The 25,133-nt window shown below is 36.6% G+C and overlaps 1 protein-coding gene across 6 annotated transcripts in view; it reads left to right on the top strand.

Moving 5' to 3' along the window:
- The window catches only part of LIN54 (lin-54 DREAM MuvB core complex component), a 67,782-nt gene that overhangs the window by 2,661 nt on the left and 39,988 nt on the right, over positions 1 to 25,133 (top strand). For 3 of the 6 annotated variants that reach the window (XM_057547203.1, XM_057547201.1, XM_007167945.2), the window contains exons 2-4: positions 10,419 to 10,471; positions 15,046 to 15,169; positions 21,456 to 21,598. In XM_057547203.1, coding sequence (XP_057403186.1) covers positions 10,451 to 10,471; positions 15,046 to 15,169; positions 21,456 to 21,598 — 288 coding nt within the window. In that variant the 5' untranslated portion in view covers positions 10,419 to 10,450. Of the gene's footprint in view, positions 1 to 10,418; positions 11,132 to 15,045; positions 15,170 to 21,455; positions 21,599 to 25,133 lie in introns of all 6 variants that reach the window. The other 3 variants (XM_057547200.1, XM_057547199.1, XM_007167943.2) reach the window with 1 other exon arrangement.

Here is a 25,133-nt window from a genome sequence, read left to right as displayed (position 1 = left end):
TAAGGCTGCTGCTGAGGCCTAGATGAACCGCTAGCAGTTATCATGATTACCTGATTTAATATTTAAAATATCTACTCTGGCGGGTGTTGGTTTGATGATGTTGAGCAGTTTATGGGGTTGTATGTTTCTTTAGGGAGGCAGAGCATTGACATTTTATTCTGCATTTAAGCTCTGTGTCTTAGATCATAGTCTGTGACTTGTTGGGGTGTGGATGTTCACATTTTTTGAGCATAAGGACCAGTTTTGTAATCATTAAAACTGTTGTCGTTTTCTTTTATGGCTCTGTCATCTATAGAGGACCCCTTGGGCCCTGCCATTTGGCAAATAACAATTGAGATACTGTCAGTCATGTTTGATATCCATGTTTTTCCCTGCCTCTCATCCATTTCGTGAATTCAGAGAGTAAAGTTATGGAAAATTTCACAGTAGATTTTATGATCCAAGAGAAGTGCAGCTCTGGGTGCTCTATTTTGGTTCACAAGTTTTGCCTTCATTGTTAAGAAGGAAGTTGTGATGGCTTGATGCTCGCACTTGATACGAGTCAAATTTTAAGTTGGTTAAAGATGAATTGAGACCTCTGTTTTATTTTACATGCTGGACTTGTTAGCCCTTTGTTTAAAGAGCTGGAGAATTGGGTTGACTGACTCTGTGACAGCCATTGTCTCATTTTGTTAGGTTCCCTAAAGATTCATGCATGTTTTAGATTGTGCTGCAGATCCCCAACAGTAGTGTTATTGAAAAGTTACATGTGAATCTAATTTTTATACATTAATTTGGGGCCCTCTGTTTTTTTCCAGCTTTTGTAGTGGAAGGTTGGGTCACTGGAAGGTTGAATATATGAGTGAACAGAGAGGTGAATGTTTAAGAAATGTCCCCTGGTAATGTTTATGATTAGCAGTGATTTTCCTTATCCAAGTTTCCTACAAAGAGATGATGTCATAGTATGTCATACAGTATTATTCATTGAGTGTTTTATTCAGAGAGGAAGTATTTGTGTGTATAGCGTGGACATTTGAGTGTCCGAATTCATTCACTAGAAGAATAAGAGACCAAAAAAAATTTTTAGGGGAAATAACTGAGAAGTACTCAGAGGTTTTAGTTAATGAATTTTCTAAATCATTTTTTTCCTGATATTCTCGTTTTATCCAGTAGGAATTTGGTTGTTTTTGTTGTTGTTTTTTCTTATAACTTTTATGTTGCAGTTATTTGGTCCATGCCAACCCAGCTGCTAAGTTAGTAGTAAAACTAAGAATTTTTAAAATAATTAAAATAAAGAGGGAGATTTAATGCTTTTTCACTGGCTTTTTTTTTTTTTTTAATCACCGAGTGCTATTGTCTTTTTGTGATTCCTTGTGATTGTCTTTCAAGACCAGCTTTTAGATTATTGGGGTTAAAACAATTAATAATTAGAAGTGTGTTAGAAAGAAATGAAGAGTTATGCCAGTGGAGGTAGTCGGTCATCTTTTTTGGTGGAGAGGAGCATTACAGATTCCTATTACTTTTTTCAAATATTACTATTGGGTATCTATTATGTGTCACATACCATGCTAGGGATGGGCGATACCTCAGTATCTTTGCCTCAGGAAACTTTAGGAACTGGTGGAGGTAAAGTTGGAAGGATAGGTTGGGTAGGACCTTAATACAGAAGGCCTTGAGACTTACAGAAAATTTTTGAGTAGGAGAGTGACAGCCTCAGAGATGCACTTGAGGGAGATAAGTCCTGTAGCTTTTTCTGTAGGAGGTATTGCAGGTGAGAGGAGATAAAGGTAAAAATACGTAGTTGGCTCCGAGCTTTGGAGATTTGGAAACTCTTGGTTACAGTGGGAAGGAGACATTGTGAAGGTGTAATCTGCATGATATATGACAGATTAAAAGTTCTGTGGAGAGGGGATTCCCTGGTGGTCCAGTGGTTGGGACTCCATGCTGTCACCGTCCAGCGCCCAGATTCAATCCCTGATCAGGGAACTGAGATGCCACGCGGAGCTGCCAATAAATAAATAAATAAATAAATAAAGTAAAGTAAGTAAATAAAATTTTTAAAAAAGGGAGAAATCAGGAGAAGCTAATTTAGATAGAGAAAGAAGAGAATAATTTTCATTTGAGCTTTCGTGTACCGCATAACTGTCTTCACAGTAACCCTGTGAGTAAACTAGGGCTTAGAGAGATTATTGCTTAGGGTTACATGATAAGCAACTAGGAGAGTCAAGATTTGGAAGCAGATCTTTCTGATTTGAATCTCCATGTTTTTTCCACCAGGTTAATCTTGAGCATGAATAATATACAATCCCCCTTTAAAGGGGAAAAAAATATTGTGGATCCTCAGTATTGGCCTAAATAGTTTTATTTTATTAAAATATTTAATTTTTAGATGTATATAAATTCCTTATGCTTATTGCTTTTATGGAAGTATAAAAGAAAAGTAAATTTATAAATGAAATATAAACAAAACTATAAAGCCTGTAAAACCAATTAAATTTAGGGTGATGGATGATGTTGTTTTGCTGAAATGAAATCTTTCTTTGCATAGTGAATATACTATTGTGGGCCTTGGCTAGGTGTGCAGTTTTCTATATGCTGTCTATCCTATGATAACTCAACTCCTACACTACTTTTCTGTGTTTGAATGCCGCAGAGCTTTCCTCCTTAAATCACTGGTTAGGTGGTTTGGCTTTTACTTGGCATAAATATATCATTTACCTTGTAAGACCCTTCTATGCCCACTCTAATTCTGGTACCATTGATGGTAGATATGAGGTGGTTATCAAGGTGATCCAGAATATACTTTTAAAAAATATATATTATTGAAATGAAAATATGAACTTCTCAAAATTTCTTCAGAACTCATGTTTTACAGTTCACTGCTCCCAGCTTAGTTTGAGAAATTTAGTTCTGTACCTAGTTTTTGAGTTGTTGATGTTTGATCTTAGAAATGAAAGCTAAAATCCAAGTAGTATAGTTAACCAGATAGTGCTGGTGGTAAGCTCTAGGTACAAAAGTGTAATTCTTAATTAAACATTCAAATGTTTCTGTCCCAACATCTGACCAATTACTCACCTATAATATGATGATAGGTCGTCGCCATTTTCTATTAGTATGTGCAAGAATGAAAACAGTTGTTTACCAGGTTGTCCTCCACCTGTAACTAAGGGAAAGAACAGTGTTTCAGCACTGGTAATATTCTCTAAGAAACCATTTAAAAATGTGAAAGCGTAGAGCATTTATCATTTCTATCTTATATTATTTTTTATATTATATTTAACTCATTTCTTTTACTGCCCTAAATCCGTCCCTCCATTTATCTCTGTCTTGAACTAATTACTGTAATAGCCTTCTAACTGGTTTCCCTGCCTCCAGTCCAATAAAATACTGAGATGAAGTTAATCCTCCCAAAGTACAGCTGTGATCATGCCACTCTTCTGTTGATTTCTGAGGTCTGTCTGGGCAAGGACTTTGGTTAATTTCCCTCCACAAAGTTGGGAAGCAATACATATTAATTAAATGCTGATAAAAAACATAAGTTAAAAACTAAGGCTTTTAGAACTTTGTTTTATGAGCAGAACTATTGGAGGCATGGAGAATGCATTGTATGTTCAATATTCTTTTCTCTCCATACCTTGAAAGGTAACCTTCCATACAGATGAGGTAAACTAAAGCTCCTCAGTCCCATTGGCTTGTGAAGATCCTCTCTTTTCTTGGAGTGGTCCTCAACACGGAGATGATGACGTTGCATGTGCTAGTACATCTCTCCCATTCCTAAGGGATAAAATTAGAGTGATGATTCATGTAACTAGATGGCCAAACCCTTTCCTGCCATGCCCACAAGCTCCTTTTGAGAGTTTCTTTTAGCATAGGCCACCATGCCTTGCATGTGACCCTGATTGAAACAGATATGGATGTCTAATCATAAAGCAGTTATCACAGTCTGCTCAGTGGCCTGTGAGGTGTGCTGGCTCCTGAACTGTGCACAGCCCATACTGCTTAGAGACTGGCCAAACGAATCAGACCTTTTCTTGTTAGAAGTTTGAACTTTACTCCTACTTCCAAGGGAGACTCCTAGTTCTATAGCCCCTAGTCTCTTTTAATAGGACAAATAGGAAGACATGTTCTGCCTAATAATAGAGCTTTAAAATATATGAAGAAGCAAAAATGCATAGAAGAGGAGAAAATGACAAAGCCACAATCGTATTTGGGAATTTTAACAGCCTTTCTCAATAATTGATAGAAAAGGAAAAAGAAAGACTGTGGAAGGTCTGAACAACACTATCAACCAACTTGACCTAATTGACTTTTATAGGTGCTACCCTCAGCAACCAAAGAATACATGTTCTCTTCAGGTGCGCGTGCAGTGTTCAACAAGATGGACCATACACTGAGCCTTAAACTAGTCTCTAAATTCCATCTACGCATGATGGAAATGGTAGAGTATTACAGTCTCTGACAATAATAGGAGCAAATTAGAAATCAATAATAAAAGGTAGAAAATCCCCAAATGTTTGGGAATTAAATAACACACTTCTTTATTTTCCGTGTGTCAAAGATGAAATCACAAGGACTATTAGAAAACATTTGAAGCGAATGATAATAAAAACATGTTGAGATTAGTAGAATGCAGTGAAAGCAGCATTGGGGGAATTTTTAACATTAAATGTTTATTTTAGAAAAGAAGGTTTAAAATCTTTATGGTTATAAATTTGGTAACTGAGAGGAATAGACAAATATCTTAAAAGATACAAACTATCAAATATCAAAGGTTTAAAATCAATGATCTAAACCAAGTGTTGACAAATTTTTTCTATAAAGGGCCAGATGGCAAATATTTTAGGCTTTGTAGGGTAGTGTGTGTATATATATATATACACAGACACACAGAGTGTATATATATGTATGTGTGTGTGTGTATATATACACACACACACACACACATACATATACTGCCTCTCGCCCAACTATTTACAAATGTAAAAATCATTCTTAGCTGCAGAGAAATACATAAACAGACTGTGGGCTTAATTTGGTCTATAGGCTATGGTTTGTGGAATCCTGATCTGTGCTTCCATCTGAAGTTTCTAGAAAACAACAAATTAAATCTAAAGTAAGCAGAAGGAAGGAGATAAAGGTAATAGTTAAATAAAAAATGGACAAACTGTTGGGAAAAATCAATGAAGCCAAAATCGTTCTTGAAAAGATCAATAAAATTGAAAAATCTCCAGCTAGACTGATCAGAGAAAAAAAGGAGAAAAGACAGAAACTACCAAAATGAGGATCAAAGAGTTGCCATCTCTACAGACATTAAAATAAAAGAATATTTTGTATAACTTTATGCTAATAAATTTGGCAACTTAGAGGAATAGACAAATTCCTTAAAAGATAAAAACTATCAAATATCAAAGGTCACTCAGAAAGAGAGAGATAACCCGAGTAACCCTACACCTATTCAAGAAATTGAATTTATAGTTAAAAACCTCACAAGAAAGCTTTATGTTTAGATGGCTTTACTGGTGAATTCTAACAAACATTTTAGGAAGAAATTGTAACAATTCCATGCAGACTCTTCCTGAAAATTGAAGAGGAGTGAAGACCTCCCAACTCATTTTATTAGACTAGCATTATCCCCAGAGAGCCACTACAAAAAAACTACAGACCAGTAGCCCTCATGAGTATAGACAAAATTGCTTAACAAAATATTAGCCAGTAGAATTTGGCAATATGTACAAAATATGATTTTATACAATTTTATGTAATTTTGAGTGGAGTTTATTTCAGGAATGCAGAATTGGCTTAATAAAAAATCAGTATAACTCACAGACTAAAAGAGGAAAGCCATATGATTATCTCACTAGTTGTAGAAAAAAACATATGATTAGATATCCATTTATGATTATGATTGAAAAAAGAAACAACTACAAACTGGTACTATAAATTAGCTTCCTCAACCCAATAGAGGGAATTTATGAAAAACCTACAGCTAAGGGTAAGTTTGGGAACAAGGTAAAGATGTCTGCTCTTACCACTTTTTATTCAACATTTTACTGCAGGTCCTAGCCAGTGTGGTAAGGTAAGGAAAAGAAACAAAAGACATGCAGATTGAAAAGGAAGAAATACAGATCTTATTCTCAGACACCATGGATTATCTTTCTAAAAAATCCTAAGGGCTCTACATCGAGATTTAGTGAGTTTAGCTAAATTGTTAGATACATGGACAATATAAAATAATCAGTTGAATCTCTGTATACTAGCAACAAACAGTTGGAAAATGGAAAAAAAAAAAAAGACCACTTACAATGCATCAAAAAAACGTGAAACACTTAGGGATAAATTTACCAAAATATATATAGAAAGAAGACCTATACACTTGAAGTACAAAAAACATTGCTAAAATAAATAAGTAGAGAGATATACTTTTGGGAAACAGTTCTCCCTGGGTCTTTGCGTTTCTGTACTTCTTACAAGTGAGGCGGTGACAGCCCTTTTATTTACTTTTTTTTTATTTTTAAAAAATTTTTATTTATTTTTTGGCTGCGTTGGGTATTTGTTACTGCGTACGGGCTTTCTTTAGTTGTGGCGAGCGGGGGCTACTCTTCGCTGTGGTGCGCGGGCTTCTCATTGGGGTGGCTTCTCTCATTGCAGAGCACAGGCTCTAGGAGCGCAGGCTTCAGTAGTTGTGGCACGTGGGCTTCAGTAGTTGTGGCTTGCAGGCTCTAGAGCGCAGGCTCAGTAGTGTGACAGCCTTTTTAAACAATTTTTTCCAGGATGTTTGTATAGCATAAAGCCTTGGATGATAGTTAATGACTCCTGCTGTTGCAAAGGGCAGATTTGCTTATTGTCTAGTATAATAAAGATAATATCTCCCTTTGGACAAAGGGCAGGTGTGCTTCAGGTTATAAATGATTCAGGTTCCTTAAGCTCAGGGTCCCTGAGTTGTGATGCAAACCTGCTGCCTGCACAGTGTCTACCTGGGCTCCTCTCCGCACCTGCCCTGTAGGACTTGGGGGTAACAGGGGAACTGATACACACATGATACTTATGTTCCTTGCTGTGCTTGGAGTAGTGAGTCCTGTGTCTCTGACCTAGGCCTACTGTGTTGTCTGCCAGTATTCACGAAACAGTGACAGGCTGCTTTGTTAGCTTGCAAGGAGAGTCTAAAATCTCAGCCCCCTCCCAGTACTTGACAATTTTAGCCGTAAGAATGGAGTGCTGACAGAGACATGGCTTTTTTTTTTTTTTAAGTTTCTTTTTTTTTTTTTTTTAAGTTTCTTTTTTTTTTTTTTTTTTTAAGTTTCTTTTTTTTTTTTTTTTAATTTATGGCTGTGTTGGGTCTTCATTTCTGTGCGAGGACTTTCTCTAATTGTGGTAAGCGGGGGCCACTCTTCATCGCTTTTTGAAAGGGAAAGGATGAGGGCCTTGAGGGTTGGGCTAGGGGATATGGAAAGACTCTCTGGCATCTGGTAGCGAATGCTCTCACCCAAGTGGTGGGCAAGTGTGGCAGAGGCAAGGGAAGTAGGAGCGCTTCAGTGTTCTACCTCTTAATGAATATTTAGGGGCTGAGCTGAGAGGTAGCCTGAATGGTTTACCTTGGCTGTTGTACACTCAACTCCATGGCCCTAGCAGAAGGGCGGTGGGGCTGTAGCTGCTCAGTCAAGGAGTCCCCAGAGCTGAGAAAATGATGTTAGAAATGAGGATCTGGGTGGATCGAAAACATTAGAAGTTTGTTTGGTTGAGCTGCAAGTGTGGGGGCTTGAAACTGAAAGTAAATGCACTGTCTGACCACTGTCTCCTTCCGTGGGGTGACCTCTCCTCCTCTTACACCTTGACTTAAGGTGTTTTAAGGAGAAAGATGAATAAGGGTTGGGCTGAGGTCTCCCTATCCTTAAGGGAGACCAGAGGCTACACCCATCTGTCTAAACGTGCTGGGGGAACTTCAGGGAGAAGAGGCGGTCAAACTTTTATGGTTGTGTTGGATACTGACACCCAAGTCATCATCCTACCTTGTTCTATGGGGGATGGAATGTTCAGAGACAACTGACGGGGCTTGGGCAAGGTCTGCTGTAGGGAAAGGGAAGCTCATGTGGCACTGTGGGTGGGGCCGTTTATTGTTGTGTACTGTTATCGAGGCTTCCATTGCTGAAGGTATAATTGGTGTTGATGTTTTAACGAGCCTGTCTGTAAATGCCCTGTTCTGTAAGTGCCAGAGGGGATTCTCCTGATTAGGAAGAGCCACATCTAGAGAAGTGCTCATACCTTGGAAACCCTAGTGATTCCTCTGAGCTACAAGTTACTGTGACTGATGATTTTGCAATACATATAAAGAAGTCATCTAACTCAATAAGAAGATAAAAAACCCAATATTTTAAAAATTTGGCAAAAGGCTTTAACACAGGCACTTTTTAAAAGAAGATATACAAATAGATAACATTCATATGAAAAGATACTCAACGTCTTTAGTCATCTGGGAATTGCAAATTAAAACCACAGTGAGATACCACTTCACACCCACTAGAATGGCTAAAGTTAAAAAGAGCGACAAAACCAATTGTTGGTGAGGATGTGGAGCAGCTGGGAGCCTCATGCATCGCTGGTGGGTGTACAAAATGGTACAGCTGAGTTGGGAAATAGTTTGGCAGTTTCATGCAAAGTTAAAAATAAACTTACCTTATGACCTAGCAAGTCCACTTCTAGGTATTTATTCAGAAGAAATGAAAATATCTATCCATAAAAAACTTGAATGTTCATAGCAGTATTATTCATAATAGTCCCAAAGTGGAAACAGTCCAAATGTCCATCCGCAGCTGAATGGATAAACAACTTGTGGTAGATTCATCCAATGGAATGTTGCTCAGCAATGAAAAGGAACTAAGCTGCTAATAAGTGTAAGAATAAAGATAAATCTTAAACATACTGAGGGAAAAGGCTTATACTGTATATTCCTTTATGTCATGAGTACGTAATATATGATTCCATTTATATGAAGTTCTAGAATGGGCAAAAAGGCAACACTAATCTAGTGAAGTGATAGAACAGACCAGTGGTTGTGTAGAGTAGGATTTTGGGGTAGGAGGTTGACTGTAAAGGAGTAGACTTATTTTTTTTCTCCATTTAAAAATACCAGTGGTAAAAATTTAAGGCAGTAAATTTTGTGATTAAAATTATGAACTTTGTATCATAAAACATATCCTGAGTTTGAGTTCTGGCTCTACCATTTACTGGCTAGCTGTGTGACCTTGGGCAAATAGTTTAACCTTTCTGAGTTTCCTCATCTGTAAAATGGGGGTGATAATGATACCATATTAGAGTTGTCAGGATAGATTAAATTATGCCATCATTGGTAGATAGTAAGTGCTCAATAATGAAGATTAATTTTGGCAGTAGTAGTATTTGTCAATGCTAATAATTATAATTTGCTGTTCATGTCTGTTACTCTTAATCTTGGAATGGGTATTGCATGTTTATATTTTTTTTAAAAAAAGAGAAAAGAAAGAAATACTGATTAGGTTCCTGTGGATCTTAGATATTCTCTGGGCAGATAACTTATTTAGTCAGTCATAAATATGATGAACTCTTTAATATGTGAAGGTAATGGTAGTGACTCCTTTATTGGAAGTTCTGCATGACCTTTGGCTGAAAGCATCGCAGTTCTGATTTGTTCGTAATCTGCTTTATTATTATTACCATTTTTTTTTTCTTTATGGGGACTAGCTGTATACCTCTTAAATGGTTCCCTTTGTGACATTTTGAATGGCTGAGGAGGATTTGAGACTCTTCTTTCCAAATAAAGGTTTCTTTAGTATGAAGCTAATTGATCAAACTTGGGCCAGATAAGCCATTTGACCTACAGTTGCTGAGATGGATTACTCTAGAAACTCCTTTAACATTAATTTGAGTCCTTAATGGATTTTTATAAGTGGTATAGTAACCTCATTTTAGGACCTCGCTCACTGGAGATTTGAATATATTTTCTAAGATCTGTTTATATTTAAATCTTTATTTCCTTGTGCAAATCAGCAGTTTTCAAGTCTGTCAGTAGGAAAAAAAAAAACAACCCATAACTGGGAAGAAGTAAGATGATCAGACATGTCAAAGATTAAAAGGTTTTATTTATGAGCAGGAACTGGAAAGGAGTTTCCTGTAATTATGTGACTTAGTGTTGCCTGAATGCAGTATACTTTTGGGTTGAGACATGGCGAATGAGAATGTTTGCTTCTAGTTTTGTGTCCCATATGACTTACATTTCAGACTCTCGAAGGCTGAGGATTTGTTAAAATGGTTTAACCCAAATATGCAGCAGGAATGTCCTTCGTTCAGTTATACGTCAGTAAAAATTTTTGTTTTGTCATTTGCATTTTTCTTGAATAATTTTTTTCCTTCTCTGAAATATGTTTTGGAAACCTAGTAATTTATTCATTTTTCAAATTTTATTGCAGTGCCCGGTCAGCTTTCTAGCAGGAGAACGATCATGGAGGTGGTGCCAGCTGAGGTGAATAGTTTGCTTCCAGAGGAGATAATGGACACTGGTATAACTTTAGTGGATGATGATGGTATTGAGGCTGTTATTGTTTCATCCCCAATTCCCATGGAGACAGAACTGGAAGAAATTGTCAACATAAGTTCTACTGGTGACTCTACAGCCACGCCCATTTCCACGGAACCAATAACAGTGTACAGTAACCACACTAACCAAGTTGCAGTGAATACCACAATTACTAAAGCAGATTGTAATACCACAGTGAAACCAGCTTTTCCAAGTGGCCTTCAAAAACTTGGTGCTCAGACTCCTGTGACTATATCAGCCAATCAGATTATTTTAAACAAAGTATCACAGACATCTGATCTTAAACTTGGCAATCAGACCCTTAAACCAGATGGACAGAAGTTAATTTTAACAACTTTGGGCAAGTCTGGTTCACCAATTGTTTTAGCACTACCCCATAGCCAACCCCAGGCTCAGAAAGTTACAACTCAGGCCCAGTCAGGAGATGCTAAGTTACCACCGCAGCAAATTAAAGTAGTTACCATTGGAGGGAGGCCAGAGGTGAAACCTGTCATTGGTGTCTCAGCATTGACCCCAGGAAGTCAACTGATTAATACTACAACTCAGCCCTCTGTGTTACAGACCCAACAGTTAAAAACAGTACAGGTAAAAAAAAAAAAAAAAAAAAAAAAAAAAAAGGGGGCTTACTAATTAAAATGCATGTTAAATATTAAATTGATTCATAGTTGCGTGTGTAGGGTGATTAAATGCATAGTTGTTACTGAATTCTTTTGAATGTTGCTTTTAGTAATAGTGTGGTTTTTTTTGTAAAGTTTGATATGTCTAATGCTTTTGAAAATTTCTGCCAGAGAACTTAGAACTTAATTTTGGTTAAATTCCAATTTAGTGTATTTATAGCTTTTTACTTATTTTAAAACAATTTTATTCTCGGTAGTAGTTTGAGTACAAGGATGTTCTGCTGGTATAAAGATGCCAGAGTTGATGTCGGGCTGTCAAAAAATCATTCAGACATGATATTTTCAGCTAACAGATGGCCAAAGTCTAGGAAAACTTGCTGCTCTGAGAAACCCTTCAAGCCAGCAGTAGTGCATACCAGCCAATGTGTGCCTCTTCTTTGGAATTTACTGTCCATTGCATTGCTCATGTTTGCAATGTAGAAAGGCAGTGCCATGTGATGGAAGGTTTAGAATTGGACCAACTGGATTTCAGTCTCTTCTCTGCTACCCTCCCAGCTGTGGAACTTGGGATAGGCTACTTATTTTCTCTGAGTTTTTGATTTTAGCTGTAAGATGGCTATTTGATCGTGATGAAACACATAAGAAAAGATAACTCTTTGGTATGGTTCTCAAAACATTGAGAATCCTTCAAAATGGTACCCATTGTTAGTATGAATAGGACCCTAAGATAGAAGGTTACCAGAACATATGTTAAGTGTTTCCCCATTTTTCATGCCCAATAGGCCTTTTTAGGTCACCACCACTCTTATAAATACAATGATCCACTTAAGACCAGGGAACACAAATGCATTTCCTGTTTGAAAGAGTTGGCTTTTAGAAAGAAGGCATGAGTTAGAGAAGTAAAGCAGGTGTATAAGGAAGGAGGAAGATTTGGGGAACTATCCACTCTCAGCTGATATTAGAAGTAATGTTTTGGTTATTATGTTGGCAAAATAGTTAGAAACTTATTTTTCACAGGCTTTTTATTTAAGAACTTCGTAAGATTTCTCAAACTTTATAATTTGTCCATGTCCCTTCTGCCACTATTAAACATTTAGTGCTCTTTCTTGTTCACTGTCGTCTCTCACTTAATTCTGACTTCCTTTTACTTTTTTTGGTGAGGATCTCTTGAATGAGATATCCTATCACCATCAAGCACCTTGTCCTCAGCTTGTGTTTTAATCAGTTTTAAAACTTGTTTTTATTGGTTTACCAGAGTTTATCTGTCTTTGGGGATGTGAATCATAACCATGTTCGCAAGATACTGAAAATGTACATCAGAATGTCATTTTTTTTTTTTTCATTTACAAGAGCAATGTATACATACTGTTTGTAAGACCAGTTTACTTGTATCCACTAGTTTTCTACTATAATCCCCTAAGTACTGACAATAAAAACAAAGACTGGGGTCTAATTCTTATAACTTCTCTTCTTGTCCTTACTTTTATAAAATCTGATTCGATTTATTTAAAAAGAACTTCTGTTTAAAAACAAAAACAAAAGAAACCCCATTTAGAATATTGTTCTATTTGTCCAGTTATTTTTAGGCAACTCAAATCTTTTCAACTCAAGAGTAGCCTATAAAGCTCTGAAGCACTGAAGCACAGAAAAAACAAACAAAAAGCTACACATCTATCTGTGTCCATTTTAGGCAACAGAATATTTGGTTTACTTTTACATGGTGTGTATATGATCCCCTGATTTTTTTCCCAGATGGTTCTCAGCATTGTCTTAAATTTAATCTGAGTATTGAAACTTACTAGGGTGTGGACAATAGGAAAGGGTAGAAGAAGGAGACCCATCTCGAAAGGTGACAGTTGAGGCCAGAGGCCGTAACAAAGAGGTATAGTTACACTTAATCACAGATACATAAACACTTTCCTATGCTTCTTGTGCATAGTATATAAGAATAATAGATAATTAGCCGTCTGGAACAACATAACTCCTTATTAGTTCCTGAATCTGTAAAACACAGTGCCCAAAATTACCTGCATGTATTATTTGATCACGTTTTTGGCAGTCTTATTTGTAAATTTCCTTCTTTGATTCATTTTTGTTTTAATCTGCTAATTAGATACATTTGTTACAAAATGATCCTTTATGCTCTGTTTTATTTAATAAAGTAAATTTGTTCTAGGGTAGTTTAGAATTCATAATGCAAAAAGCCTGGTTCCTTGACAGAACTGGAAATCCTTATTCTCAGCAATGCTACACTAAAGAAACAAAACCACAAGGGCAAGTCGACGTTGTTCATTTGAATAATTAATGTGCTTTTGGTCATATTGTTTACATTTTTTTCCTGGTTGGTAAGTATTCATATAGTTTTATGATTGTGAAAATCAGTTAAAAATGGGGAAATACTTTAAGTTCCCAAACTCTATAGCTAAGATTATCTATTTGGAGACACAGATTTCCAAGAATATCAGTACCTCTACCTCTTGAGATTCTTAATACTAAGTCAATAGACAACATATTCTAACTTATTTTAGAGTTTTAGGCCTGTAAATACACTTGGGAAATATTTTCTCTGTGTGTCTCCCAAATTGCGTCAGTTTTTAAAAGTACAATTATGGATTTATTTGGGTATATCAGAGTTTTGCAAGCTGGATATTTTTTAATATAGTAGGGGATCTCTTTGGTTCATTTTTTTAAAAGGTGATTTGTGTTTCCTTTACATTTTGTTTTGTCAGTAATATGTTCTGAGTGTAAGAAAGTAATATATTCTAAGTGTAAGAAAATATGTTATTAAGTTTAATTTATAGTTTGAGCACAAAGCTGATATTTACTTAGTTCTGTAATCAGTTACAGCTTCTGGTATGTTTTGTCGTTTAAGTTGGTCATGTTTGTTCATTTTGAGTTATTATTTCCAATAATAGTACTTTCAGGGCCTCAATTTTCAATCTGCCAAAGATAAAATTAGTATTTAATGTCCTTCCTGCTCTGAAAGTCTATGATTTTTATCATTGCTAAATTTCTGTTTCTGACCTTTAGAAAAAGCTGTGCCTTGCATACATTGCAATTTCAGTATGAGAACATTGGTAACTCTACCTTCCTTGACTTGTGGAGAATTTTAGTTTAGGGCAACAGTGTACCGTGTATAATGTAAAAGCAGAGATGAATAAAACATAGTATAATGTAAAAGCAGAGATGAATAAAACATAGACCCTCCCTTCAAACAATTTATAGTCTAGTAAACTGTATTTTAGTAAATAATATTTCAGAGGCTTCACCTTTAGAATAGTCTTTGTTTTGCCAAACATGTCTCTTTGTATCCTGGGGTGTTAACTTGTGCAGTTCCTCATTTATCTGCCCCTGATATATAGATCTAAAGTTGAAGAGATAATCATGAGCCTATCTTTTATGTGTATTTATATTTTGCTTCCAGGGGCCAATGAAATTATATTTATCATTTGCACTATGCTTTCTTAACGTACTCTACGCCATCTTTTTATTATTGAATAATTAGTTATTTGGAAAAGGATATTGCTGTGCCATATCTGTGTTTCATTATTATTATTAAACGGTTATTTTAAACATTATTATTGAACATTAAACATTATGTTAAAAAATTAATTTGTTTTTCATTATATGCATATGTCCCAGAGACTAAAATAAGGATTTGCAATAAAATCCAAAGGTATTATTGTATAATGGCTTAAGGATGTGATCATATTAGTATTTTAATGAATGGCTGCATTTTAAATGTTTTTAACATCAATACTTAGATGTGTTTTGTTAAATGAGCTGGTTTTACATGTACTTCTGTATATCAGTCTTGTCTAATTTTAATTGAATAGGTGTTTTATAGAAACAATGGTCTTTATAGTTATTTATATATTTCAGATTGCGAAGAAGCCTCGAACACCAACCTCTGGTCCAGTAATCACGAAGCTGATCTTTGCAAAACCAATTAATAGTAAAGCAGTTACAGGACAGACAACTCAAGTATCACCACCAGTCATTGCAGGTTATATTTCTTTATAGTTTGTTTAGCTAAATATTTACCTTCCTTTTAGGTTTAAAAAAGGCTGTTCTACCACCTTGAAATGTTTTAGTGCTTATTACTGTAAATCAAACTGGTTCGTAAGAAATGTTACACCTATTAAATGTATCCTTCAAGCAAAATGCCTTATCTCAAAATCAGTCCATTACTTTAGCCTCTTTCGTTTTTGGTATACCTTTAAAGTAGTGAAGTCTCAGACTCTGATAATACTAGCTAACATTTACATAGTGTTTGCTATGGCCTCCACGCTATTCTTAGCTCTTTACATAGAGTGACATATATAATCCTCTGGCAATCCTATGGGGTAGGTACTAATAACATCCCCATTTTGCCGGTGTGGAAACAGGCACTCAGCTAGTAAATGGCCAAGTTGGAATTTGAATCCAGGCAATTTGTCTGTAGAGCACATGCTAATAAGTCTATTAGGTTTAAAGTAATATATGTGAGAGTATAGTATTTCATGGTTTCTGTTTGAATTTTTGGTTTCAGTATTTTAATATTCTCTGTATGCAGTTCTCTATGAAACAGAAAATTATCACAATGATAATAATTACTTAAGTGAGAACAGAATTTTAGTTATATTACTTTTACCAGCAAATTCCTCAGTGTGGCCCAGTTCTCTTTTATTATATACTTTTAAAATATGTCATCACCAATAACACCTCAGAAATCTTGACGTTGAGGTTTTCACTCTTTATTATTCTAGTTTATCTGCCTTTGTACTTCCAATCTAGTAATTCTTTCACTTTGAAATCTCTGATCCATTAACTCTTCCACTTTCTCATTAATAATCCCTTTCCAGTCCTCAAATTCTTTCTTACTCAGCCATGAAGTTCATGACCCATCATTATTGCTCCCTGAAAACACCATTGATTCTCTTTTCACTGTCTCTTTCTGTAATGGCTTGGTTAAGCCCGGCTCTCTTATTTCTTCTTGCCTGGCAAGCACCTCAGTACTTCTGGAGAAAATCACACAGCTGTGGTGACTGGTCTTTAATTCAGAGCTATACTAACATTACTCCTTTCACCATTTAGGAGCTCATTTTTAATTTCCACTGTTCTAATAGCTTATGGAAGCACCTCTGGGTGGTAGACTTTGACTAGAGACTTTCAAATGCTAATTACCCATTTCTAGAATGTGTATTCTTGATGAAGGTACTTCAAATGTTAATTAACCATCCCTGGGATATGTATTAAAACCACCTCCTACTGTCTTGGATAAATTTACAGACAGTATAGCAGTAGGCAGCTCTGAAGTCAGTGGCAGTGAAATTATCATTTTCCTAGGCTTTGAATTATAATATATAGGGAAGCTTCTCTGTTTAGCAAGTGAGAGAAGGCATGGGGAGAGTGTAGTTTGAGGGCAGTGTTGGGTGAGTGAATGTTCTCTTTTACTTTTGGCCTTCAGTAGTGATTTGGGATGGTATAGGATGCTCGTATCTAGAGGGCTGTCATGGGAGATAGGTATGGCCCCAGAGGAAAAACTGGAAAGGGTTTGGATTTAGAGCTGCTTCAGGAAGTGGGCTTTAGTTGGCTGAAAGTGAATAAGGCTTGGATATGTTGATGATAAAGGGACCACCAGACCCTTAGGAGGTTGGGTGGGTAGAGGTGGTTAACAAGGAGGAATGTCTCAGTGCAATGTTCTTTACTGTTTTTGAGTTTGAGAGAGTCCCTTAAAACTTTTTAATTATGTAGGGGCGAAGGGGAATTGTATGGTAAATAATTGTGATTTTGCAGAAGTGTCTGAGTGAATATTTGGTAATGTCAAGATTTCACCTCTCTTACATTTGAGTATAATGGGTGTCATTGCTGGGTCTTTGGGTGATTTACAGTGTGTTGAACACTAATCATAGCTTCACCTTTTAATTACAGACAGACTTATTAGCCCTCCCAAAATGCATAGAGATAGACTTCTATTAAATTTCACTAGAACTGTTGGCATTAAGTTCAGTTTGGAGGGATAATTTCTACTGTTAACTAGTAGTTTATAGCTTTTTAAATTCATGTAAGCCAAATTTTAAACCACCAAAGTAGCTCTCCTGCTGAATTGTCTTATCACAAGGAGGTTCCATTATCTTTATATTATAGCTAATGATCTTTCAAATTACATTTAGACTGCTTTTTAATGACCTTTGGGCTTTTCATGGAAGATGGGTATCTTTTTCTGTCTTTCAATCAAGATGAGCTTAGTGTTTGTATAAAATCAATTTTTCTAAAATGCAAATATGATCTTGTCACACCCTTGCTTAAATTTTCTTGGCCATATCCATTTCTTGGCCTTAATCCTTCAGGAATAAGTTCAAATGCCAGAGCTTTCTTAACATTAAAGTCATTTATCATATAACACATACCTTTTTCATTTTCACCTTGTATTAGCTCCAGACCTACTGATATAACTTACTTCAAGAGATCACCAAATGGCCCATGTTCTCTCAGAACTTAGGCTCTTGGCACTGTTGCTTTTACCTGAAATGACTTTTTTTGCTTTCCTTATGGCTGACTCATCCATTTTATCTTTGGATTATCTCCACCTGTCTTCGAAGTTTTTGATCCCTAGGTTTAGTTAGGTTCTCTTTTCTCTGACCATCTCCTATATATTTCCATAAAACTTGGTTATACCTACCAAATACTTAACTTTAATCAGACTTCTGTTAAATTTCACACTGGCTTTTAATGTTTCCATTAGTCATGGTATGTTGTAATACTTGGTTTCCTTGTCTGTCTGTCTCCCCTATTACACTTAAGATTTTTCTTAATAGTAATTTTGGATTTTGTTTGCCATCTAGTTTTTAAAGATTAATTATTTTTTTAAAAATTGTGATAAATACACATAACATATAGTTGACCATTTTAACCACTGGTGGTGTTAAGTACATTCACGTTGTTGTGCAACCATCACCACTGTCCGTCTCTAGGACTTTTTTCACATTGCAAAACTAAATCTTTGTATGCGTTAAACAATAACTTCCCAATTCCTTCCTTCCCCCAGCCCCTAGCAGAGACTGTCTCTGTCAATTTGACTTTTCCATGTATCTCGTGTAAGTGGAATCGTACAGTATTTGTCCTTTTATGACTGGCTTTTTATGACTCTCCGATACCTAGCACAGTTTCTAGCACATAGATGTGGTTCAGTGAATGTGTATTGTTGAGTGAATGTGTATATCACGGAGGCAGTGTGGTGTATGGGAGGAGCTATTAGGATTCTTGGGTTTTAGTTATGGGTCTTCTGTTCATTTTCTCTGTGATCTTGGGTAAATATATTTTCTGTTCATCTTACTCCTTTCTGTAAAATGTTGATACCAACCACTTCACATGACTTTTGAGGTGGTTAAGTGAGGTACAGAGGTCCTCATCATCAGAGCTCCCAAGGTACAAGGTTGCTGCTATAGCAGAGCAAACTCCATCAATGTGAAAATATTCACTAATGAATTAATCTCTTATAGAATTAGTCCTGGCTCCGATAAGCCAGCTCTCTGCCCCCAGCCTGTCCCATCTGTAGCTTTTTGGTTATGTCTCTTTTGATTCTTGGAGAATACCTGACAGTAGAGTGTAAAATGCTTTGCAAATTGATTTCAAGGTGAAACTGTATAACTTGTATACTTTCTTGAATCTGTCTGTGGAGCCAAGGATAAACAGGAATTTGGAGGTTAATCAAGAGAAATGCTATGTGGATGAAAAACCAGTGGCCCTTCAAAAAAGAATAATTTGAATTTTAAAGGATATAGAGGGTTCTTGGGAAAATTGATGAAATCCTAAAATATTTTGGCAGAAATAATCTTCTGTATCATCATGTTGCGCCCATCAAACAGAATCTGTCATTGTGCTGTCATTACTAATTTTCAGAAGAATCCTCTCCCCCTCAAATTAAACAGTTCATTCTAAGAGATAGTATAGTTATAATTATAAACTGAATTTTTGTTAAATATAAGCAAAAAAAGTTTTAGTTTTAGGGGTTTTTTTTTTTGTTATTTACAATGAAATTTTTGTCCTTGTTTTAAATGTAATTCACTTGAAGTGGCCTTTTTCTGGTATCAGTTATCCTCAGGAATAGAGGATTTTTATGTGTATGTTTTCTGAGATGTATGTAATGCTTAACAAATAAGAAATTATAGTAATAACTGTAAATGATGATCATTTTATGAAAATGTGTCTTTATTGGTAGTTTCTTTTCTTAAAATAATGATTGTTGGGGCTTTAGGCTTGTCTCAGAGGTATTAGTTTTGGAAACCAGAACAGACAAACATGCTACTTCAGGCAGGCTCCAAATTTGAGGGTGCCCTTCTAAAAATATTTGATATGGATTCATTTAGTTTATATAGAATTGACTTATTTAGTTATGATGTAATTCAGCCTAAAAAAACCCTAGCAAAACTCTCAACTGAAATTCATTAAGGAATATGTCAATAATATAAAATGTAATCGTGTACTGAAAGAAATTGAAAAAATATATTTAAAATATTTTAAAAATTCATGTGTCAGACAAAACTTGATTCATTTAAAAAAAAAAAAAAAAGTATACTGTCGCATTGTTATTAGGAAAAAAAACAGCCCTGAAACTCTTACATGCTAGTTCTCTATTTTTGTTTGAAGGGTAAGACCCTTCTTTTTTTTCTCTTTTTCCCTTTTTCTCTTCATCTCTCCCTCTCTCTTTCATCTCTAACTGTATCTGTAAGTTAAATCATAGCATCTAAAGGGATTTTAGAGATAATTTAGTTATCTACCTTCTGTTTCTTGAGTGCTTGGAGTTCCTCTTCAGCCAGTGGATTTGATTATCCAGCATCTGTTTTGAACACCTTCAGTGAGTAGAAACGCACTCATAAAGAAACAGTCGTTTCAATTGGAAATTTTTGTTAGAAGTTCTTTCTTACTGCTTAACTGAAAATTTTCTGTTTCTGTATATTAGTGTGTGCATCTGATGGATACAGAGTGGTTCTAATCCTTCAACTTGACAGCGTGGATCAATCAGGACAGTCTTGGTTCTCTGCCATAATAAACAGTCTTTAAATCTCAGAAGTTTAAAAAAACACAAATTTTATTTTGTATTCATACTTCATGGTTATCTGCATGTCTACTGTGGGTTAGAAAGGGGGCTCTTCTCATCATGGTCCCTCAAGGACCCCGGCTGATGGATGAGCCACCGTCTCAGACGCGGTGAGGAAAAGAGAGCTTTGGAAGGTCTTGCATAGGAGGTAAATGTTCTGACCCAGAAATGACACACATCACTTCTACTCATAATTTGTTGGTCAGAACTAGTCGTATGGCCCTAATCTAGCCATAGGGAGCAGCAGGGACGGGTAGGAAGGGCAGTCCTACCGTGTGCCCAGAATGGAAGGGGAGGAGGTTGGCGCCAGAATGGTGAATGGCAGTATCACACAGTCTTTCAGGAATTTGGAGCTGTGTCATGTCTTTGTATTCCTCTCTCGCCTAGGATAAAAATTCAATATTTCAACTCCTTGTGATATGATTTCCAATTCCATAAGCCATCCAGACACACTATAGTTTTTCTGTGTTGTTCCTGAAGGATATTTCCAGAAGGGAACACAGCATTCTTGTTGGAATCTGGCCAGGACAGCTAGAAGAATTTTTTTTTCCCCTTTTGGCAGACTAAAATGAGACAGTATTAAAACCAGTGTCCAAGTTAGTTCAGTGACTATCTGTTTTATAGATGTGGACTTAAATTGTATCCCGAATGCTTTCAGTTCAAAGAGAAGAAGCTGAGGTATAGTAGAGAACAGAGACTGAAATTTTAAGACTTGGATTCAAGTCCCAAGTCCTGTTACACAGGACTTGTTCCTTAGTTGTCCTGAGCCTATTTTCTTATAGATATAACCTAACACTATAGATGAGGGAATTCCCTGGCAATCCAATGGTTAGGACTCGGCGCTTTCACTACCGAGGGCTCGGGTTCAGTCCCTGGTTGGGAAACTAAGATCCCGCAAGCCGAGCGGTGTGGCCAAAAAAACAAACAAAACACAAAGCAGTATTGATGAGAATGTGAGCAGAAGTGTTTTCGTGGACTTTCATAAGGTGGTATTAAAATACTAAGTGTTACTAAGAAGCATCGTTTTGTTTCCTTCTGCCTAGTTTCACCATAGTTCATTAGACCTACTTAAGTGTTTCAGTTCATAAGTGGCTGCGTATGAAATATTGAACATATATACTACAGTCCTTGTGGGTATAAATCATCATCAGATACATTTTTATATGATTATTGAAAAGAGTCAAACTGATGTGCTGCCTCTCATTTGCAGGTAGGGTTCTTTCACAGTCTACTCCCGGGACTCCATCAAAGACCATAACAATATCTGAAAGTGGTGTTATTGGATCAACTTTAAATTCTACAACACAGACACCAAATAAAATAGCCATCTCACCTTTGAAATCGCCAAATAAGGTAAAAAAAAAAAATTAGCCACAAACGCCAAGTATTGTGGTTAATGACTTTATTTTCTTACTAGTCACTTCAGATACTTCAGTTTTAATATATTCCCAAACAGTTAATAGGTATTTGGTGAATATCGGATTAATTTAGTAATCAAGGATGTACGACAGATAAAAAACTTACCCTGAATGCATAGTTACACAGTTATCATTTTGCATGCTAAGATTATTTTAATGGCCCTTGTGAATGTGGGTACAACGTAAATCTTCTGAACGAGGCGCATTATGTAGGTGTTTGGTTCCTCTTCAGTTAATACTTGTGCAAAATTATTGTCTTTGGGTCAGTCACATATATAGTGACTCTATAAATATAAAATGTTAAATGTAACTTTTTAAAAAATAAAATATTCGGTGTCTTCTGCTTAAGCTGTCCTTGATTTTATGGAGAGCTGAGCTTTTGCTGGGTAACAGAGTACCCATAGTACTAGAAATTGCCATCAAATGCTGGTGATCATATCATTCGGGTTTTTTAGGCTTAACACAACTCATTCAAAGCGTTTGAAAGCTTGTCATAATTTGTTTTCTTTTTAAGGGGGCAAAGTACCTATCATTTTAGGTCAAGTTAAGTAGTCTTAGTTCACTTTCCTAAAACATACAGATGTCATTATACCAGCATAACATTTTGGAACAAGTATGTCTTAAAGGACATATTCAGGTGGAAAGCCAAGCATCATTATTCTGTAAGGTGCCACCCTTGCGATTCTGGAAACACACTGCCCTTTGTACCTGCCTTTTTCCTTAATTTGCTACTATTCATGAGTAGAACAAACATTACTCGTTTGTCTTACATGTTTAAAAAGTCTAACTGTTGGTTTCTGTTTTAATGAGACTTGACTATAGTGTATAAATATGAAGTCTGTTACAGTTTATTAAAATGGGATTCTACCTGCATGATAATACAGATAATTATCTACTTAAATGGAATGAATTCAACAGATATTTGAGTGCTCACTATGTGCTCTGCATAGTGATAGGCACTGGGGATAAAAGCATGAATAAGATAAGTTTTAAATTTCAGGTAGTTCAGTAGGGAAGTTAGAGTTAAACATTAAGAACTGCCCTACAGAATGATAACCGTCACAGGTGGATTGAAGAGCCCTGTTGTGTCTGTCGGAGGAGGGTTATACAAAGGATGCTGTTCCTGAAAGGTCTTAACCTTAAAGGTGGTTTGGGCCTTAGCTATGGGTGAGCATAGGAGCTTTCCAAATTGAGATAATACTTTACACAAAAGTGTTAAAGCGTGGCCCCGTGTAAAAGGGTAGCGTAGCGAGCTACATTGCTTTGGTAGTGTGAGAGCCGAGGGTGCTGAAGTTAGATGGAAGGTTTCGTTACCCTCAGGGGAGTTTGGATTTTACTGTTCTTAAAGACTTTCTGTGACTTCCCGTTGCTTCTAGGACAGTGGTTCTCAACCTTGTCTGCACATTGGAATCACCTGGGGAGCTTTAATAAATACCGATGCCTGGTTCGTATCCCCAAAGACTCTGTTTTAATTGGTCTGGAGTTTGGCCTGGTATCAGGATTTTTTAACGCTAAGTGATTCTAATGAGTAGCCTAGATTAAAAACAACTGCTCTAGGATAACATGAGATTTGCATTTCAAAAAAGATGACTCTGTAGCATAATGAAAGATAGTTTGGAGGAAGCTAAGGCTGGATTCTAGAAGAGACCAGTTGGGTTAGTTATTCTCAACCTTGGCTACACTTTGGAAGCACCTGGAGACCTCTCGAAAAAACTCCTGGCTGGCCTCCACCTGATCTCACTTAAATCAGTCTCTAGGCTGCGGTCTAAGTATTAGATTTAATATTTAAAAATTTTAAAGTGTAGGCCAGGGTAGAGAATCACTAAATTAGAGTATTTTAGTACTTCGCATTTGAGCTAGACTAGTAGCTAAGGGGCTAGGAAGAAGAGACGTGTTGAAAGAGGTTTAAGACATAATGACTGGATGTCAGGGTATTAGGGAGGGGGAGAACCTAAGCGATGACTCCTAGATTCCTAACCTGAAGAACACAGTAGATGGTGGCACTGTGGACTGGTATGTGGGCTATATCTGATGGCATACAAATAAGAACTAGCTTTATTTTTCTCTTATCCTTGACTTTAGCCATGTCATGTTGAATCTTCCTTCCCTGGCTCTTGACAAGATGTCGTTTTTACTATAAGAACAAGCCTTATATTGATGATTAAATTCAAAGGTGTGAAAAGTCGACTTCAAACCTTACATCCAGTTGAATGGCTGTAACTCAGACCTAATCATGATTCAGGGACCATGCAGTAGAGGAGTATTATCTGTTTCTTCACTCTTCTAATTCTTCCCTCTTTCTGCTTTTGGCTTCTGATCGGAAGGAAAATTAGAAGAGGAACGACAGAGTTTTATGTGACTGGGAGTATTGTAATCCAATTGCCAATGTCCTCTGTGTGGCAGGTGTCCAAGTGTGGCCTTTTAGACTTGTGCATTTAGGATGGTTTTTGGAGGCCCCCGTGGTATGCCCACATTGCCCAGGTCCCTTTTATGGTGCACACTCCAGCTGCCTTTGGCAGGCTTCTAACTATCTCTTCCCTCCTGTAGTCCACCTACAGCCTGTTACTGATGAGTCTCCTTCCTCAAGAAGGCCCATGTCTTTGGCCTACCGAGATGCTTTAGCACTTCTGCAGCATCTGTTGTATTTGGCTAATGGGAAACCTATAGAACCCAGTGGTAGACATGTAGTTCATCTAACTGCTGTCCTCTGACCCCTTGCTCTGCCATTTTGAAGCTCCATCCAACCTCTTGCTTTCAGAATTCTCCAGGCTGGGACCAGTTTCTGTGTTCACACATGGCCTAAACTCCTGGGGATACGTCAGGTTCTTCTGGGCTTTTAAGAGTTTCTTTATCTCAGTATGTTGCCAGCCAAAGATTCAGATGTCAGTTTCCCTTCTTGTAGTTATCACCCAGTCTGTCCCAGAGGTTTTCTTGGAGAACCCCTGCTTTTGTTCTCACTAAGGTTGTAAAGCCCTAGCATTCTCTATGTTTATGAATTCACTTCTGTTTCTAATCTTGTTTAGTTTTGTTTCATTTTCAATAGGTGGGAGGTGGATGATAGAGATGCTGTCTTTTAGCAACTCTGGCATGGATGTGTTGTTCTTTTTAGAGTGTAGGGGAGTTTATCATTTGTAGTTCTCAGCTTTGGGGGTTTCACTAGAGCCACATTTTAAGATCGGAGAAAACATCCCATTATCCTTTCATACTAGAGAGGAAATACAGAAGGCATGGCTGGTTTGGGCAAAGAGATACTGTTCAGTTCTTGGAGACGTTTGTCATGGAAGTACCCACTGCTTGTCTAGAGGAGGATGTCCATTAGGAAGCTGAATATAGGCAGTGGCTAAAACTATGTGGATAGATGAAATTAACCAGGGAGCATGCGGTTGTGTGTAGAGTGAAAAGAAAAGCAGGACTGAACCACAGAATATTAAGAGTTAGCAGAAGAAAAGAGCCAATGGAAGAGAAGGAAT

The sequence above is a fragment of the Balaenoptera acutorostrata genome, chromosome 5, assembly GCF_949987535.1.
Source record: "Balaenoptera acutorostrata chromosome 5, mBalAcu1.1, whole genome shotgun sequence".
In the NCBI taxonomy this organism is placed as follows: Eukaryota; Metazoa; Chordata; class Mammalia; order Artiodactyla; family Balaenopteridae; genus Balaenoptera; species Balaenoptera acutorostrata.
Note: the sequence above shows the minus strand (reverse complement) of the source record. Positions and strands in the feature narration are given on the sequence as shown.